The 21,182-nt window shown below is 42.4% G+C and overlaps 1 protein-coding gene across 2 annotated transcripts in view; it reads right to left on the bottom strand.

Moving 5' to 3' along the window:
• The window catches only part of DUSP10 (dual specificity phosphatase 10), a 52,225-nt gene extending 35,324 nt beyond the window's left edge, over nucleotides 1-16,901 (bottom strand). The window contains exons 1-2 of one of the 2 annotated variants that reach the window (XM_015425062.1): nucleotides 16,783-16,901; nucleotides 11,845-12,686 (exon numbers count right to left, since the gene is read on the bottom strand). In XM_015425062.1, coding sequence (XP_015280548.1) covers nucleotides 11,845-12,643 — 799 coding nt within the window. In that variant the 5' untranslated portion in view covers nucleotides 12,644-12,686; nucleotides 16,783-16,901. The remainder of the gene's footprint in view (nucleotides 1-11,844; nucleotides 12,687-16,782) is intronic. The other variant, XM_015425063.1, reaches the window with a different exon arrangement.
• Between the last annotated feature and the right edge of the window lie 4,281 nt (nucleotides 16,902-21,182).

Here is a 21,182-nt window from a genome sequence, read left to right as displayed (position 1 = left end):
TCGTCTCAGTTCAGCTGAGGTAATAACAAACTTGGTAGTGGAGTAAATGCAGGAAAGTACTAACAAGAACTTTGATTTTAAAAGATCCTGGCAGCACTGCACAGCACAGTCATAATAACTTTTTCCTTGGGGGAGAAGAAATGAGTCCTGCCATTAGTTTATCAAGGTCAATATTTATGTACTTCAGTTCTATACTGCATTTCTCCCCCAGTGGGGACCAAAACTAGCTTGTATCATTTTCCTCTCCTCCATTTTATCATCACAACCACCATGTGAGTTGGCTTAAGCTGAGAGTGTGTGACTAGCCCAAGGTCACCCAGCAGGCTTCCATGGCAGAGATTCAGATTTGGGTCTCCTGGCAGTGGCTCTCCATGGTCTCAGGTAGAGATATTTCACAGCACCCGATTCTTTCAGCTGAAGATGCCAAGGACTGAACCTGGGGTCTTCTGCATACATAGCACATGCTCTTCCATGGAGCCACTCCCTCCCTGCCTGCCATCTTTCACAGAATACCTACAACTGTCAGAGCTCCTCTTTTACAGCCAGCGATAACCTGAAGTGGTATTAAAATTGTAGCGTATGCCACTCAAAGTATCCACCAATACCCATACTTGCCAACCTGCAAGAAAGTACTATTGCTATTTTTATATGTTTTCCATGGAATGTATTGAATTATTATATTTATAACCAAATATTTAATTCTAGGGATCCTTCTCATGGTAGAGGTTTAGTGCATGACCTCACAGTTCCCACAGCTTTTTTTCTCTTTGAATTCACTAGCAAAGGGAAACTATGCCGTAAGAACATAAAAAGAGTGCTGCTGGATCAGAACAGTGGTCCGTTTAGTCCAGCATCCTGCCTCACAGAGCAGCCAAGCAGTTCCTCTGGAGGTTCAAGAACAGGGCATAGAGGCTGAGGCCTTTCCTGATGTTGCCTCCTGGCACTGAGATTCAGAGGTTTACTACCTCTGAACATGGAGGTTCCCTTTAGTCACCATGGCTAGTAGCCCCTGGATGGGGGGGGGGGAGCCAGCGTCGGGTAAGAGTGGCAGACTCTAATCTGGAGAACCATGTTTGATTCCACACTCCTCCACATGCAGTCATCTGGGTGACCTTGGGTCGATGTCATATCTGCCTGAAAACCTAGATGTGATTTAAACATGTCGGTTGGGGGGAATGGGCAGAGTTTTTAACCATGGAGTATGGGGGGATGGGCACAGCGTTGCCCGATGCACTTATGTCATATCCAGGTGCATGTGACACTGCCTGAAGAGCGGGGTATAAAACCAATTCTTCTAATAATAAAAATAATTGGCGTTTTGTACCCACCATACATAGAAAAAACCTCAATAACCCAAACAACTTTCCGAACCATGAACTATGCAAAACACCACATCCTTAAAATGCATTCATGTCACATTTAGGATTTCAGTTTTTACTAAGGTGGTAATCATCTAATGCTAAAAACAAAACTGTGGGTTATTTCCCATGTGGAACATTTAGTTGTACAAATGCTTGCAAAGGCATATACACTATTATCTGTTATGTCAAAAATGGTCTTTACAAAAAGTGCATAGTTTTATAGAAAATATTTAGTAAGTAGATTCCTTTTGGCTCCTTCTTACAGCACTTAACCAGAAGATTCACACAGATGACAGATCCTAGCCTAGGTCTCATTCTTAGCGTTTACACTGCTCCAGTCATGTCATTACACCATCTTGAGAGACGTGTACAATTCAATTACTTCCCCTGCTGGTGTCAAGCATATGCATATGAGAGATCTTCAGAGGAATGACAATCATTTTAATCCAGAGATCAGGAACATGCTATGTCCCCCTCTTCTTTCTCCACTCCTTGGCACTATCTCCCAGCTCCTTCTCTGGCTTTTTAACTGCAACGGCACTAACTATCATTAAGGCTAACCTTAAGTTTCTTTTTAAATCAAGGCTTACAGACCCTGGTTAAGAAGATAAAAACAGGTTGTTCTGGGGGTTTTCTCGCCTGCCCCCTTCCTCAGGCTAGCATGTTTGGGACTTCTCTCCATTTTATTCTCACAACAAACCCCATGAGGTAGGTCAGGCAGGGAGAGAAAAAGGAACAAGCCCCTATCATTGAATCTCATGACTATCTAAGTTCCAGACCAACCCTCTGATAGCCAGTGTGCCATAGTAGTTAATAGTTTGCATTAAGCACGATTAACATCAACAAGAATGCATGCTAAACTGAAGGCTGAAAAAAACAATACAGCTAGAATGCAATTTGTACTACAGAGGAGGAAAAAAATGCAAGAAGCACACAGCCCAGTCCTCACCCCATAACCATAATTAAGAAATCAGCAGCAGGACTTCTGGATTTAGAATGGAACAGCCCTATGTAAGGTCCATAGGTCCCATCCTAAATCTTGCTCTAAGTTCCTGTGACACCTGATTTAATGACCTACTCTTATTTGAAAAGACAACTCCCTACCAGAAAATATGTTAAGAAAGCATGCCTAGATAGAACACATTGTCATTTTACAAGTATTATCTCAGAGGTCATTCTGTATCTAGAGATGCGGTGGGTGGGGATGGGGAGAAATGCAAAGCTATGATGTTCAAAGAAAGGAATCGACCAGAGAAATGGCCCCCACCCTTTGATTCTCAGAGTCACATTGGGTTACCATTTGCCTGCTTATGGTGGAAGGCCTCCTGCTGGTGAACCCACCCTCCCACCAGTCCAGGAGCAGAAATGACATCGGTTGATGTCATATCTGCCTGAAAACCTAGATGTGATTTAAACATGTCGGTTTGGGGGAATGGGCAGAGTTTTTAACCGTGGAGTATGGGGAGATGGGAACAGCGTTGCCTGATGCACTTATGTCATATCCAGGTACATGTGACACTGCACAGTGTCATCTCCGCCACCGCTCTGCCCTTAAAGCTCCTGAGGATGACAGCTGGTGGCAGGCCACACCTAAATCCACATGATACTACACTCTATTCTTAACTGTCGGAGTGCAAGAAAGGGAACTGTCATGCAGCCCAATGAAAATAGCAACAGCTTCTAGTATGGTTACACTCTGAGAGCTCAGAATGACAGCTAGGTAACTTTTAACCACTGGCAGTTCTTCTGAAGGGGGAAAAAAATTAGCGGCTTATTAGTCACAGGACATGTTAAATCTCAAATCATGGATTTGCAATGAAATTAAACATTGCAGTGCTAATTTCTCAGGGAATTAGGCAAAGGATAATGCATATGATATAACAAGGAAGACTCTTCAGAGAGACAGAAAATCAGAATGACGGTGAAGTGGAGGAGTGAGACACACTGGGGAAGATGTTGCAATGAAAGGGTTTTCCTGCTTACCACAACCAAACAAAAAATTATCGTTTTTTAAGGTAAGCATATATCAAAGTTCCGTTTGACATCATCTTGCCATCCTACTATACTAGAGGCAGCTTGCAGTTAATATTCCAATTATATCTTGCTTCCACTTTAACATTTGCAGCTGCCTGCAAGTCAACATCACCCACTACTGTCGCCTGGCTGTAAAATGGCTGCATCCCAAAATACGGCATACATTTAGCAGTCATTCTCTTTGTAGTTTTCATTGCTCCAATCACCCAGCTGCTAAGACAGGCTGGTTTAATTTAAAACAGTTATACCTCCTTCCCTTTTCTGTTACCATGCCTTCAATGCAGCTTACAAAACCAGTTAAGCATGTTACAGTAAATTTCAGATAAAGACAGTCCAAAACAAACAATGTCTTTAAACAGGAGCAACAGAGTAACACCAGCATTATCTCACTCACTAAATACTAAGAAAGGAAAGAATTAAAAACTTGGTATCTGCTCACAGAACAGGAGGCATCAAGCGGATATTTCTAGGGAGGGTATTCAAGAGAAGCCCCTGTCCTTAGTCTCTACACACCTAACTTCTAAAGAAAAAAGCACCACAAACTAAGCCTCAAGTTATGATTGAGTGAACAGGAAAGTTCAGGTAGGAACTTTCAGAACCAGAGGGTGGTGCCCCTTCATCAGGGCTTGAAAAATTATCCCATTTTTACTTATCCCTGCTCTTATCCTTCACTTAATTCTTACAACCTTATGAGGTAGTCTAGGCTTGAAGTGTGCTACTGGCCTTAGGTCATGCAGTGTGCTTTAAAGCCTTTGAAAGACAAGTCAAAAGTACAATTGCATGTTTATGCACAGGCCCAACTTGGATCAGGACTGCACCATGCAAAGAAAGGGTGCTTAACGCCCCCATATGGTTTTCCTTAATGAAATGGCCCCAAGGAGCCACTACTTGTCATAAGTACACACAAGTTTCCCCAGAATGCAAATAGCAGCTCCCTGGGATGTTTCAGGTTAGAGAAATGGTATAGGTTGGGGAGGCATAGAGAGCAATCCTAAGCAGGTCTACCAAGAACCCTATTCAGGTCTATACAACAGGCAGGGTTGCCAGTACTGCCATGGCAAATGCTGGGAGATTTTGAAGGCATTGCCTGGCGAGGGTGGAATTCAGGGAAGATGTGACCAGTTCTGGGTAATGCTCTAAGGATTTTCCCTAATCTCTATGGTAAATATCACAGACACACGGGGAAATTCCTAGAGCATAACTATGGTGACCATTTTCCAGCCATTTTTTCTCTCATGGTCCTCAGTTTCTTGAGAGCAGAGGATGGGACTGAGGGCAGGAGTTTTCCCACCACGGAAACGTCTTCAGACAGAGCTGGCTCTTCGGCTTTGAAATGGAGATGAGCACCGCAACCCTAGAGTCTGATTCGACTGGCTTTCGAGCAAGGGAACCTTTACCTTTAACCACTATATGGCCATGGTCTCTCTAGCGGCACACACCCTGCTAATACACATGTACATATTTTCTTTGGACCAAGATCATTTTCTACATGCTCATCACCATTCATGTAGCACTCTGTATATTAGAAGTGGTTTCACCAGTTTTCATGGATTTTGTCTTTACAACAACCTATACGAAGGTCCCATTTTACAGATATGATTCAAACATTCACTTAGATCAAGAAGATCCAAGTTCACATCTCTGTTCAGATGTGGACAACCTAGGACCAGTAACTATGTCTAAGTCTAACCTACCTCATAGGGCTGTCAGCTTCTTGGAAGCAGCACAGAATTAAATTGTATTGTACCAGTCAACCAGCAACTTCTATATATTCTAGCATGAAGTGCATTTTATCAACAGAAATGCCTGGCCATCTATTAGGGACTGCTATATTTTTGTTCACTTTCTAAAGATTAAAAAAGCACCAGACGTCTAGCACAGGAATATATATATATATATATTTTGATTGAGGTCACCAGCCAGAACTGTAAATTAAGCTGGTAATTCAATCCCTGGAGGCAAAGGCTCTCTGATCAGTTTCTCCTCTGCATGACACTGTACCACTGAAATGGCAACAGAGCTGCGGGTCTGACAGGCCGCACCAAACATGGAAAACGTGGCACTGGATGGGGAGGGGGGGGAGAGACAAAACTTGGATGGGGCAGTTAGCAACCAATGTTTACAAACATAAACTGGGAGGATCAGATGGGCCAGCAATAAATTATGACCGGATCGCAGTCAGGCGAGAGCCTCCACTCCACATAAAAAGCAAAGAGGCTTTATAGCCCTGGCTTCAGTTTTAGTTCAATCCCTAAAAACAAAAATTGCATCACGTGCAGGGCATTAAAAGCTACTGAAGCATGATGGAAAAAATCCCATCTGACAAGTGAAATTGAATAACAGACACCTCTCCTATCACTGCTGCAAGCACAGATGCTGAAGCAAAGCCTTATTAAAGTTATATTATAATATATATATATTCTGTGCGAGTGTGTGTGTTGCACTTCCTGAGCAAAAAGGAAAGGAGAAAGTTGTCTGTGTGAGTGCTGGTGTTTTATAGTGAACATACAGTGCTGTTTCATTCCCCCTTTTTTCTGCTTCTGTTCATTCCCCCACTCTTGTTGGATTTTTTGGGCCACAGAGTAAAAAACTGCATAATTAATCCCTTGATCTTTACTCACAATTATTCCTAGCTGACAGACAGGAGAAAGGAACAAAATCTTTTCTTGTAAAGCTTCTTTAGATAAAGCTGCTAAGTGCTTTCAGCTAAATTTAAAACTCCTGACTTCAGAGCAGAGCCAGAACATGGTTCACGGAATGACACTGTGAGGATTCCATCACTGCCAAGTGACAAGATCAGGGACTCAGCCCAGAGCCCAAAGATGAAGACAGAGCTACATAGTTTCAGAAGTGAGCCTGCTTTGGAAACCATAAATTGCCACCGAGACACATGCATTGCCTTCTCACATGGATCAGACTTGGGGGTGGGGGGAACCTGTTCTTCTGGTTTGCAGCAGAAACCAGGTTTGCACGGTGACTACAGGGTCTAGGCAGTCACGTCCCTCACCTTATTGACAAGCCAGTTCAACTTCTTCCTCTCTCCAAATATTTTTTTAATACTTTAAGGAACATCACAAGACATATATATAAACATTTGAAGGGCCCAAACATGAGATTAGGTAAATGTGCTGGCACTTGAAGGAAAACACAGAATACAGTGTAGACAGCCAACCTGAAGCATGCTTGTTGGAGGGGGGGGGGGAAGGTATGCAGGTATGTAAACAGAGCTCTCTCATAGAAGAAAAACCTAAATCTGTTCCTAGCTATGCCTGCCATCACCCTGAAAGGTAACTCAGATCTGAGTTTTGGTATTCACCAAGACCCTATTCATAAGAGCATGGACTACAAGCTACCTTCCAGGTATTATACATTAACTCCATCTAAAATGTATGTATGGCTGACTGTATTGGACCAGGACTGAATTTCACAGTACACTCAAGAGTTTTAAAGACAACATGTTTTTTTCCATTCCCAGGCTGCCACAAAGTCTACATAATTCAACTGTCCCAATTTAGCAGAGACAGTCCCTATTTTCTGATGTCTTTCACTAAAAAAAACCAAAAAAAAAAACAAACCCTGGCTTTAATTTGACTTTTTGGCAGATGCTGGGGAATATTTTACAAGTAATGTGTCCACCGGAATAGAGTTCTTCAGGTTCCAGCACATTCTGCAGGTCTCTAGAAGATAACGCTCTGATTATGGCATGGTCCCTCATTAGGGTTGCCAGCCTCCAGGTGGGGCCTGGAGATCTCCTGGAATCACAGCAAACCTCCAGACTACAGAGAGCAGTCCCCCTACAGAAAATGGCTGCTTCAGAGAGTGGACTCTATAGCATTATACCTTGCTCCCCTCCCCAGACTCCACACCCAAATCTCTAGGAATTTCCTAGCCCAGAGCAGGCAACCCTACAAACATGCATCTGTACTGTAGGGCACATGTCTGCAAATGGATGCTCATGTACACAAAATATCAGTGTCACATTTCCTTTCCAGTCACTCTCTCATAACCCCTTATCTAGATAGTCAATGCTGTTGCACATGCCTAGATTACAACGGCTCTATAATAAGCACCACCATATCTACTGTGAGATTAAGTATCATATGAAAATCCAGCATCCTGCTTCAGAAGCCTGACAGAAGAAGTCAAGCCTATACAAATGAGTGCCTCTTGAGGGCTATACTGGTGCCTGTGCCCAGGTTCCATAAATTAAAGGAAAAAGACATGGGGAAAGGAGAAGAGTTTTGATGTGTAATAGAGTAGCCCTCTGTAACACTTTGGACTTTGTGGCACCATTATTAAAATGGCTGACAACCAGTGAATTAAGGGAACAGCTTTGGTAAGTAATAGTTTGGAGATGACTGAAGAGAAAAGGATCTCAAGAAAAATCATATATCTGGTGGTTACTGCCCCAGGTAAAAATACAAGACAGAGTCAGTGCCCAATTTAGGGGGAAATTATCATAACTTAAAACCCATACAGTTGCAAAGTATGGAAATCACATTTGTTCAGAATCTTGTACTTCTTTGCACCTTTATTCTGTAACAAGCTCCAAAAATAACTGTGGTTTGATGAGCTGTGTATTGTCTGGGGAAAATTTAAATTCAGACTCTGGCAGAGCAATAGTTTTCTCCTTCTAAACACCCCGGAAGCCATTCACCTACCACATTATGCCATACACACTTCTAGATCTTCAGTACCTTATAGCAATACAGTTTGCACTGTATAAAATGCATTAGCAGCAAACTTCTCAAAGCAATGTATACTAAAATCCTTCTGGGTGCCAAAACTGCATTATGAGCCAGGCTGCACTCATTCATTCCACTTTGACTCAGACCATTTCATAGCCTTGTCTTTCTTTAAGACACATCTAAAAGCCAATAACTAATTTTGCACAAAAACTATACAATCCCTTGCGGTTTATTAAACAAATCAAAAGAATGCAGATTCATATATAACCACAAGAAGCTGTCTGAGACCAATGGTGTGCCTCACCCAATACATCATACTTCTGCTGGAGTCTGACAACTCTCCAAAGATTCAGTCAGAAATCTATGCTATTCTTTCTACCAGAAACCATTTCAGCTACAGATGCCAAGAATGGAACATGGAACCAATCATATGCAAACATGTGAGCTACTGCTGACCCATGTTTTCAGCAACTATACACTCTGTGATCCCAGGTTTACCAGAGTTTTAACCACTAGGGAGCAAAGCTACCCATCCCTATGCATGAGATTTGATTGGTCTGTTATCTACTCTCTAGCAGAAACCAAGGGGGGGGAAACACTGAACCTAACAATGAACTCCAAAACCAAGCAAAGGTTAGTGAAAAGGAGGGCCAATATTAAAACCTTTCCATAAAAGATAAAAGAGGTACATTTATTTATTAATAATAATAACAAATTTTAAAACATATATAGAGGCCCATTTACAACCAATGTATATAAAATATAACAATATCAAGGGCTTACAAAGTTGACCTTACGCGTTTCGGCCAAATAGGCCTTCCTCAGAGGTCATACATATGTGGCAAGATGGTTAATAATTATTTTCACATAAACACAATCAGAAATATATACAAAGTATAGATTCAATGAGGACCATAAAGTAAATTGTTCAAAAGTTTAAAAAAAGCAGTTTTTTACTTATGAATGCTGTGGCAACACAATCAAAGAAGGAAATTTTTGGACCACAAGTTTATAATCACTGGGCTAGTGATTGCACTTTAAAGGTCTTATGTGCATATTTACCTTGTGCCTGGTGATTTTACTTTTGAACAATTTACTTTATGGTCCTCATTGAATCTATACTTTGTATATATTTCTGAATGTGTTTATGTGAAAATAATTAACCATCTTGCCACATATGTATGACCTCTGAGGAAGGCCTATTTGGCCGAAACGCGTAAGGTCAACTTTGTAAGCACTTGATATTGTTATATTTTATATACATTGGTTGTAAATGGGCCTCGATATATGTTTTAAAATTTGTTATTATTATTAATAAATACATGTACCTCTTTTTATCTTTTATGGAAAGGTTTTAATATTGGCCCTCTTTTTCACTAACCTGTTATCTACTCTCTAACATTTTGTTTTCTTACATACCTTCTTTCAGCAGGTTTTATAAAAGGTTAATACCTGAGGACTGTATTACTTACATTAAAAAACTTTAATAGACCTCAAGCCATCACGGCCTACTAAAACAACACATAGATACAAGTAATCTATATTCTAAAGCTACTAATAGGTCAACAAAAGATATAGCAATTGTGACTTACATGTACCCAGTCATCTTAGTTTACCAGTCTGTATCACAGCATTACCAAGGAGAGAGAAGTACATGTAAAAATTAGCTGCATTCAAATTATTGGGGCTGACAGCCAAATAAACATGCTCATGATTGCAGCCCCATTGAGAGCAATTTTCATTTTAGTACAAAACTGCTTGCAGTACATTACTTGTTTTTAGGCCCATTCTATCGCTTTTTTTGCTGGAGAATGTAAAGTAAGCACAGAAAAATGAAGCATGGGTGAGTGTCCCCTTCCATTTTTTATTCTACTATGATATAGGGGGAGTGGAATATTTGCCTTGTACTCACTATGAGTTCCACACACCATCTGAGGGTTATTGGACCTCATGAATTCTGCTTTCATGTTGAAAAGGAAGCAGAGATACAGGAAACACAAATCACTCACACTTCCTCTTTCACTTCTCTTAATAACATGAGATGCAGCTCCTAGTTGTCATCTATGTTCAGGTGCTATACCTAATGCACACTGTAACATTACTCTCCAGCTAAGAGAATGTGAGGACTACCATGTGTTTCCTTATCTTGTTCTCTGCTTATAAGGGATCCCAGTGTAACAATCAGAGCTCAGGACAGGGAAGCTTGGATAACTACTGGTCTCTCAAAAAGACATCCTCCATTTGCTCCTCTATCCCAGCATGTCTTAGATAATCTAAGACCTTTTGCACACCCAGTTGTTAAAGATCACAAAGGACTTTCTTCACTACCATTGTAAGGCTAAAGAAATGTAGACAAGGCTTATGATCGTACCCTCAACCCAAGACATATTTTCCTACTTTTCAACTACTTCTCTTAAGCTTGCAGCCTTTAATAATAATAAAAAAGGCCCCCTTAAACACACATTGGCTGATTTCACATTAGAGCTGCCTCGATGTTGCGCCGCCGTTTGCCCCGATACTATTGGTCAATTTCACACCCGAAGCCGCGGGGATGCATTTGACCTGCAGCTTCACCCGATTTCCTCCGCAGTTTCGTGATCCTCAAAAAACAGGATTACGAAACTGCGGGGGAAATCGGGCGAAGCCGCGAGTCAAAATGCAGTCCCGCAGCTTAGGGTGTGAAATTGACCAATAGTATCGGGGCAAACGGCAGTGCAACATCGAGAGATACAGGAAACACAAATCACTCACACTTCCTCTTTCACTTCTCTTAATAACATGAGATGCAGCTCCTAGTTGTCATCTATGTTCAGGTGCTATACCTAATGCACACTGTAACATTACTCTCCAGCTAAGAGAATGTGAGGACTACCATGTGTTTCCTTATCTTGTTCTCTGCTTATAAGGGATCCCAGTGTAACAATCAGAGCTCAGGACAGGGAAGCTTGGATAACTACTGGTCTCTCAAAAAGACATCCTCCATTTGCTCCTCTATCCCAGCATGTCTTAGATAATCTAAGACCTTTTGCACACCCAGTTGTTAAAGATCACAAAGGACTTTCTTCACTACCATTGTAAGGCTAAAGAAATGTAGACAAGGCTTACGATCGTACCCTCAACCCAAGACATCTTTTCCTGCTTTTCAACCACTTCTCTTAAGCATGCAGCCTTTAAAAAAAAAAAGCCCCCTTAAACACACATTGGCTGATTTCACACTAGAGCTTCCTTGATGTTGTGCCGCCGTTTGCCCCGATACTATTGGTCAGTTTCACACCTGAAGCCGCGGGGATGCATTTGACCCGCGGCTTCGCCCGATTTCCTCCGCAGTTTCGTGATCCTCAAAAAACGGGATTACGAAACTGCGAGGGAAATCGGGCGAAGCTGCGAGTCAAAATGCAGACCCGCAGCTTCGGGTGGGAAATTGACCAAGAGTATCGGGGCAAATGGCGGTGCAACATCGAGGCAGCTCTAGTGCGAAATCAGCCAACGTGAAACTCGATTTATCCTAACAAAGTATTATTTTACTCCCCTTGAATCTTAACCTCAATTGTCTGAAATAATGAATGGCATGCGTTCAGTCATGAATTCCCTCGTTTTCTGCTCAAAGGAGCCCTCCATGCAAAAAAAAAACACAACCCAAAAAACACAACCCAAAATCATAAAAACAAAAGTGAAGGCTTGCTTTGTGGGAAGCCTAGCATGAGAACTGCACCTTCACAACAGCAAAGAGGAAAAAGCAACAGAACACAGGTTAACAATACCTTTTAGAACCAGTGGTTCCTTGCCTTCTCGTTTGAGAGACTCCAGCACTACATGCAATGGCTGGGAAGGTATTACTCTGTTCGGTTCATTGGTATTCTCATCATAAACAACTATTTCTTTGGAAAAGATCCGCTTGAAGGAGTCCTTGCCTTCCCGGCAAGAGATCAAGTCCAAGACAGTAATCTTGCCCTGCTGGAGCCTTCTCCTGCTAATCTTGTCAGAGCAATTGATGTGAACTGCCCCTTGGATGTGGCTTTTGTTGTATTCCATGAAAGGCCTGCAATCAATGATGACAGGACCTTGGTGGCTCTTGTTGCATTTGGTCATCTTCTTTGCCAGGTCATTGGGATAGATGATCTTGATGCTAGCCAACTGCTTTGCTGTGCCTGAGACTGGGCTCCCCACACTGCTTGAGGGACTCAAAGGGCCAGAGTTCTCATTGCTGTTGACCATTTGGTTCACAGGGCAAGGGCTGGAGGTTCCTACGTTGGCCGAGGTGCTGCTGGTGCTGGCTTGAGTTTGGGCCTGATTGTCCTTGTCGTATGTTGCCACGCTGCAGCAACTGGCACTGCTGCATCCACAACTTAAGGAGCGGGCAGAGCTGTTGGATGAGGGCATATACGTCAGATTCGCAGCCTTGAGGGACACAACAGCTGAGCTGAGGAGACTCACGTGGCTCTCACTGGTAGAAGAGGCAGATTCAAGGTAGCTGGAGTCTAAGCAAAGGTTGAGATCCTGAGGTCTGACAGGCCTGGAGAGTGCCACTACTACCCTGTCGTCTAGTGGAGATGGAGGCATGAGGAGGCTGAGAATGGCAAGTCAAAAGGAACTCAAGCTCTCTCTGTTGAAAGAAATAGAAAGATATCAGGTATCCCATGATGCATAAGATTTCATTCCAACATCTGGAATACTGAAGTTGCAGGAACATTTGACAGTCCAAGGAAACAGAAAATTTATGACTAGCTGCCTGCCACCCTTTATATCTAAACTCAGGTCTGTTATGAATATTCTGCAGCTATAGAATGTAGACCCAGAGGGTGATAAGGGAGTCAGAAGTTCATTTGTCCCAAGGACTATCCCAAGGCAGGAAATAAACAAACATTTGCTACCTGGAGACTAGGAAACTAAGTACACTGCAGATTTGTGGGTACATCAGAAATATGCAGAAAAACTACAGAATTCATCTGCTCCAAAATCTTTTTTCATTTGAAAGACAAAAGCAACTTTCTAATCACTTACATTTTTTTTAAAAAAAGTTTAAATAGGCAACACTTGGTGAAACCAGAAACCAAGCAATGAGCAGAGATTCAAAGCCCTGCTGAATACCTTGCCCACTCCCTTTAACCAGCAGAATGTAAACATTGTAGCTAAATACAATGTGCAAATTTCAGCTGGCAAAATTTACACAAGTCACTGAATTTATTTTTGCTGTTCTACCATTTAGAGTGCCTTGGTGCAGAACTTTTGGTGTGGGCAGGTGTTTAATGGCAGAGTACACAAAGCCATGTTAATCTAAATCCAGATCATAGCAGACACCACATACCTGCAGAGCAGATACAAGTGAGCCAAGTCATATGCTCCAAAGCAAGTCAGCTCCAGCATGAAAACAGAGAATACTCATCCCCACATTTTCCAGCCAATTAAGCTGATATGATGGCCCCCATCCACTTCCCTCCCTCAGAAGCAGGATTTCCCCTCAGTTTTTCTTTCCTTTTACTGACTGAGCCGTCCTAGTGATGTGTTTTCTTCTTTCCTGAAGAACTCAGGCTGTCCCACCCTGTCACAGTATAATATTTTGGCTGTTTGCTCAGCCCAGGAACCTAAGGAAAAGACTGGGACCCCCCTTTAACTTTAATGGTACTTGAGATGTTTTTATATTCCAAATTAACAAAATATTTTATTTAACATGGGGAGAAAGGTCAGATGAAATCAGGGGTTGTAAGTTCTGAGGTAATTCAATATAGACAATTCTAAGGTAAAACCAGTACATGCACAGTTCTGAGGTAATTCAATATAGACAATTCTAAGGTAAAACCAGTACATGCACAGTTCTGAGGTAATTCAATATAGACAATTCTAAGGTAAAACCAGTACATGCACAGTTCTGAGGTAATTCAATATAGACAATTCTAAGGTAAAACCAGTACATGCACAGTTCTGAGGTAATTCAATATAGACAATTCTAAGGTAAAACCAGTACATGCACAGTTCTGAGGTAATTCAATATAGACAATTCTAAGGTAAAACCAGTACATGCACAGTTCTGAGGTAATTCAATATAGACAATTCTAAGGTAAAACCAGTACATGCACAGTTCTGAGGTAATTCAATATAGACAATTCTAAGGTAAAACCAGTACATGCACAGTTCTGAGGTAATTCAATATAGACAATTCTAAGGTAAAACCAGTACATGCACAGTTCTGAGGTAATTCAATATAGACAATTCTAAGGTAAAACCAGTACATGCACAGTTCTGAGGTAATTCAATATAGACAATTCTAAGGTAAAACCAGTACATGCACAGTTCTGAGGTAATTCAGTATAGACAATTGTAAGGTAAACCAGTACATGCACAGACTTCAGTTCTCATATTTCAGGCTAATGAGAGTTTCTTAAGCTATTCACAGTTACTTAAAATCTTTATGTTGAGAGGCCTTTGTTCCAATGCTTTCCAAACACTCCAGCACACTTTCTTTGAGTATTCTCTAACTTTTAATTTCCAGATGACTGGTAAACTCTTTCCAATACCCAAACCCCTTCTTTTGAAACACCAATATTCATCTTGAATTTTTAACTGACTCTTAAGGTCTCTTCAGGCAGTTTCTAACTACACCAGACCAGCAATCTCTGCACTCTTCAGAGCTAACTCCCAGTTTGACTGGGTAGGGAAATTCTCCTCTCACTAGAAGATCAATTTCCTTGGCCCCAAAGGGAGTCTTCACCTACTTCCCAAAATTCCTTGCCAACTTTCCCCCAGTTCTCTGTTTGTGTTAAACTGCTCTCAGTCAGGGCTGAATTTCAAAACTGTCAGTACTCGACTCTCCTCAGCTAGGGCTGAAATCAGACTGCATCTCTCCTCAGCATCAAGTTCAGAAGTCTTTCTCTGCTCAGCTGATGCTAACCAGGCAGATCTCTTGGAACAGCCTATCACTCAAGGCATTCTGGCTCTGTGAAGAATTAACCCTTCACAATCCTTTATCTGTTTACACAGCACTTCTAAGCTTTTAAAAGTGCAGTCCATCACAGCTGACAAAGGCCTGATAGATGAAAATGATGCAGTACAGCCAATCTGCCCTGGAAGGATGTTTGCAGTTTGCACATAAAATGCCTTAAGAAACTTGTTACAAATCCAAATATATACTGGAAGAAAGAAACAAGACAAGCAATGCTTATTCCATGTTCCTTAGGAGCAAAAGTACTGTTTTGGAGTGGTACTTTGGACAGAGGCTAATATAACCCTCATATGATGATAGCTCTGAAATTGTTAGGCATTAATAACACACACACCCTTTTTGCCCCCATCACCATATGCAAGGACAGTTTAAGACAATCTCCTTCCTAAAATCACAGGTTCTCCTATCACCACTCAAGATTTATTTATTTTTTTAAAAAAATCAGATTTATGATGCTATATAGGGAACAAATGCATGGGCATAATCTACTGAGATCAGCTAAAAGTAGACCAGAATGTTCACTTACTCTCATGTTGGGGGCGGGGGGGATTCAGAATTTTAATGGAAATCTTAAAAAGCTGCAATTCTAAGTATCACAAACTGCTCCACGAGCTTACTTTTATAGAGGCTACTTTAGGATTGCACTAGCAATAATCCTATATGCCATACTGTAGTATGGGCAGCTGCCAGCACCTCTCTCTGAATGGTGCGAAGCCCCCATTTGGAACAGAACCACCTAAAACTAAAGTCCCTCCCCCACTTTCCAACTTTACATTACTCCTATTCCTATAACCTGGCAAGGTCCCTTTTCTTTTCCATTCAGATGGGACATTACCCCAAAGCAACCAGCAGAGAAAAAGCCATTATATCACCTACTGAAATAAAAAGTCTTTGCTGGATGAATTTAAATTATCTTTGTACAGAGAGGAGAGGAGAGACCATTTATCTGTTCTAAAGGTTCCATGCACCGAGGCAAGAAATCTGAAATACAGAAAGGTGGACCTTTACAAAACGAGTCTTCTGTAGCTCCCTTTGCCTTCTCTCTCATTTTTTTGAGCAATTGCAACTACAAACGACATATAACACTTCCTGCACGCCGAGGAAGAGGAACGGAGAAGCAAAGCTTCTGGGGACAGTAATCAAAAGAGGCAGGGGAAACGAACAGTGATCTTTTTAAAGACAAAAAGCAGAAACAAGGTGTTAGACTGTAAGCAAATCACCTGTGGGTCCAGTAAGATTACATTTCCCCCCCATCCCTATTAAAAGTAGTAGACAGATCTGTTTTCTTTAGACTGCAAGGATATTCGGTAAGATCTGCATCTCTGCAGCAGAGGTTAGGTATTTCCAGCCAAAGCATGAAGTCAGATTGGAGTTAAAAGATCCCAGCCAAAAGAGGCAGCTTTTCACTCTCACGCATTCAACCCATCTTAAGTCCATCAGGACCACACTAACAAGGGAAGGGGCTTTTGCAGAAGAGGGGGATGCCGATGCTGAGAACGTCTGGTGTACTCCGATTCCCCCCTACCCCCCTAGATACTGCAGCAATCCCAAACGAAAAAAGCCTTCGTTGCTACCGATCCAAGCGGCGATCGGTCACAAAAAACGCACACGGGTCAGCAGAAGGAAACTCAGACGGGTAGGGGGGAGAAAACCCTATATCTTATTCCCTATATTCTTTTCCATGATAATCACATTACCCATTTTTAAAGCATCCCTTTTCTTAGGCAATACATATTTACTAAAAATAATTACTATAACTCACGCAGAACTAAAGTCTTCCTCTTACTTCATAAAGGATTATTTCCCTCCAGCATCTGGCGCTTGTCTTTAGCTATCGATTTACGCATTAAGCCTCCATTCACTTGGCTTCATTGATCTCCAGACGCAACATAGTTACTTTCTCTTTTGCTACACAGTAAATGTAAGGTTCGAAAGGGGCGTGGCAGGAGGAGGGATAGACGGCATGGCGACCCAATGGGAGCCCTCTGTTGAAAGCAACTTGATCCCCCTCACGGGGACACCAGTGATTGGCGGTGGGCGGGTAAATGGGTGGAGTCAAAGGCCGGACTCTCGTCTCTTAAGGGATGGTTTATTCAACACTGCTCCGAGTCTTCTGTTGTTATAACAAGCGGAGGAGGGGGGGAGGGAGTGATGTCATTGGCAACCAATCAAAAACTCCAGTGGGCCAGCCTGACCGGAGCGGAGCAGCTGTTCTCTATTTACATGTAAACTTAACCAAGAGGACGAAGTTAACCCTTCACTGCATAGATTTGTCAGTGACGCACCAACAGCCTTTCTCAGCTTTTCTTCTCTTTTGCGCGCCTTTTCCTTTCTGTTTAATTTCTTCATTCACAATCTCGATTTCTATGGCATCTTTTTAAGCTCTGTGTTTTTTCAATGAATGAACGAATCATGAATGAATCCCACGTTCACTAGATTCTTCTTACCAGCCGGCAACACACCTAATGGCAGAAGCTGAATTATTATGAACCTTTGATTTGGCCACCCGTGCCAGCTTGTGGGCCGGAAGTTCCACAGAACAAAATCTGCGGTTCCTCAGAACTCACAAATAGCGGTAGGGGACAAAAAGGCAAGACAAAAAGGCGCCTGACCCCAAAATGTTTTATTTTGCATGCAGAGTGGGAAATCAAAGAACATACCTTAACAGTAGTAAATAGTCAATGCAGCAATATATAGTCAATAGTAATATAGTAAAGGTAAAGGTCCCCTTGCTCGAAAGCCAGTCGAGTCCGACTCTAGGGTTGCGGTGCTCATCTCCGTTTCAAAGCCGAAGAGCCAGCGCTGTCCGAAGACGTTTCCGTGGTCATGTGGCCAGCATGACTAAACACCAAGGCGCACGGAACGCTGTTACCTTCCCACCGAAGTGGTACCTATTTATCTACTTGCAGTTTCTTGCTTTCGAACTGCTAGGTTGGCAGGAGCTGGAACTAGAGACGGGAGCTCACCCTGTCATGCAGCACACTCGGGTCTCAAACTGCTGAACTACTGACCTTGCACAGCCTGCAGTTCAGCGTCGTAACCACTTGAGCCACTGCAGCTCCCAAACATGCAGAGCTAGAACCAACCTTATGAATACCACTTCATTCTTAATGTCCCCAAATAGGGGATGTACAAAAAGTAATGACAAGAATGCCCATTGGGAAAAAGGGATATGCCTGAAGGCCTATTCGATATACTGGAAGTTAGGAATGCCAATTGACTTCCATGGAATCTATTGAAAAACATTACAGGACAAAAAAAGAGCAATGAAAATGCAGAACAGATTTTCAAAAACCTGCACTGGTCATGGAAAGACAAGTTACCAGAGGGGAATAACAGTCCCTGAGCCAAGATAAACTGCTCTGGGACTGGAATGACAGTCCCAAAGTAGAATAATGGTCTCAGGGATGGGAATCAGTGCTCCGCAATGGAATTACATCCCCTGGAGTGGAATGACAGTCCCTGGATGTCAAATCATTGCTGTTGGACTGGAATGACAGCCCCCACTGAACTGGCACTTGAATGAAAGCCCCCAGAGTGCAATGGCACTCTCTGGGAATGACATAATGTTTTGTGACTGGAACAACCACCACCCTATAACTGGCAGAAGTATTCTGGGACTGTAATGACAGCCGTCAAAGTGGAATGTGACGGTATTTTAGAATGCCGAAAATAATAGCAGGGTCTCTGTTTCTATATACAGAGTATTTACATTTATTTACACTGGACACTGGAGATAGTCACACAGACTTTCAGTAGCAAATTCACTATAAAAGGTAAAGGTTCCCTTGCTCGAAAGCCAGTCGAATCCGACTCTAGGGTTGCGGTGCTCATCTCCGTTTCAAAGCCGAAGAGCCAGCGCTGTCCGAAGACGTTTCCGTGGTCATGTGGCCGGCATGACTAAACACCAAGGCGCACGGAACGCTGTTACCTTCCCACCGAAGTGTTCCCTATTTATCTACTTGCAATTTCTTGCTTTCGAACTGCTAGGTTGGCAGGAGCTGGAACTAGAGACAGGAGCTCACCCTGTCTTGCGGCACCCGGGTCTTGAACTGCTGAACTACTGACCTTCCACAGCCTGCAGTTCAGCGTCTTAACCACTTGAGCCACCGCAGCTCAAAATACAGAGTGACAAATTGCTACACATACAGTTGATCCCAAATCAGAGATAGACAGCAATGAACAAGCTGCAATATATATTTACATCAACCAATCAGGTTACAATATTCACAATAGCTGAGTCATGGTGACTGTTCCAGAAGTCTGATGCAATCTTAGTCACCTGACTGTCAGACTAGATTAGTATGATCTGACACACTGGCTCGTGACTCACTGACATCTTGCCAGCAATATTACCAAATGCTGTCAGAATGATGGTCCCTGGGAATACAGTAAGTGTTATGGGATAGGATAAGAATGACAGTGCCCAGAGTGAAATGACATTCCATGGGGGTGGCATAAATGTTCGGGGACTGGTGTCCTGACTCCCCTCCAGCCAACCCAGTGAATCTTACTCAGAGGAGTCGGGGAGGAGCCTGAAGAGCCAAGTTTGGTGATTGAAGGGGGGGGGACCAGGAAGAGTCCAGCACTGCTGAGGTGACTGCCAAGAATTTACCAGTGCCTCATCGGGATGCCAGGTAAGACCTCGGGATTCCTTGGAATTACAGCTCATCTCCAGACTAAAGAGATCAGTTTCTCTGGAGAAAATTGACACTTTGGAAAGTACACTACAGGATATGGCAACCCTACCTAGAGAGGCGATCCTGAATTCGGTCCTAAGTAAGACCTGGTGAGAGATGTAAAAGTGATTGCACCTCTTGGGAACAGTGACCATAATGTTATTGAGTTTAACATTTGTATAAATAGGGAGTTGCCCAAAAAGACTGACACAACCACTTTTAATTTTAAAAGGGGTAACTTCTCTGATACGAGGGGACATGTGAGTTAGAAACTGAAAGGAAAAGTAGAAAAGGTCAAAACCATTGGGGGGAGCTTGGAGACTATTTGCCGCCCTGGGCCGTACGGGTAGGGCGGGATATAAATCCCAGAATAATTAGGAAAGGCACAAATAGGTATAGAAAAAAGCCTGCATGGTTAACAAACAAAGTAATGGAAGCTGTAAAAGGTAAGAAGGATTCCTTTAAGCGGAAGAAAGCTAGTCTTAGTGAGCTTGATAAGGGGAACACAGGCTGTGGCAAATATAATGCAAGTCTGTGATAAGACAGGCAAAAAGAGGAGCACGTAACAAAAAACAAAGACCAACAATAAAACTTTCTTCAAATACATTAGAAGCAGGAAACCAGGCAGGGAGGCAGTGGGGCCCTTGGATGACCAAGGGGTAAAAAGAGTACTGAAGGATGATAGGGGAATGGCTGAGAAGCTGAATGCATTTTTTGCCTCTGTCTTCACTGTGGAAGATGAGAAGTGCTTGCCCACTCCAGAATCGCTGATTTCGGGAGGGGTGCTGAAAGACCTGAGTCAGATTGAGGTTATGAGAGAGTCCTATGACTGATAGACAACTTAAAAACTGATAAATCACAAGGTCCAGATGGCATACATCCGAGAGTTCTGAAAGACCTGAGTCAGATTGAGGTTATGAGAGAGTCCTATGACTGATAGACAACTTAAAAACTGATAAATCACAAGGTCCAGATGGCATACATCCGAGAGTTCTGAAAGAACTCAAATGTGAACTTGTGGATCTCCTGACAAAAATATGTAATCTTTCATTAAAATCTGTCTCTATTCCTGAGGACTGGAAGGTAGCTAATGTCACTCCCATCTTTAAAAAGGGTACCAGAGGAGATCCAGGAAATTACAGGCAAGTCAATCTGACATTGATACTGGGTAAGTTGGTAGAAACTGTTATGCATAAGTATTAGCATTTTATTTAAATATAAACATCATCTACAAGCATCATCTACAAGAATTAGTAGGCACATTGATGAACAAAAACTATTGAGGCAGACTCAGCATGGGTCTGTAAGAGAAGATCTTGTCTCACTAACCTGTTAGTGTTCTTTGAGGGTGGGCTGCTGCGGGCCGATTCAAATTTTCTGATCTGAATTGGCTTGCCGCCGAATTGCCGCCGAAAATCGGTGGCAATTCAGCCCCATTATATCCTATGGGACATTGAAGTCAATGGCAAAAACATAGGGTATA

The sequence above is a fragment of the Gekko japonicus genome, unplaced genomic scaffold (genome assembly GCF_001447785.1).
Source record: "Gekko japonicus isolate JY-2015 unplaced genomic scaffold, Gekko_japonicus_V1.1 scaffold2825, whole genome shotgun sequence".
NCBI lineage: Eukaryota > Metazoa > Chordata > Lepidosauria > Squamata > Gekkonidae > Gekko > Gekko japonicus.
The sequence above is the reverse complement of the archived record's forward strand: the minus strand, read 5'-3'. Positions and strand labels throughout refer to the sequence as shown.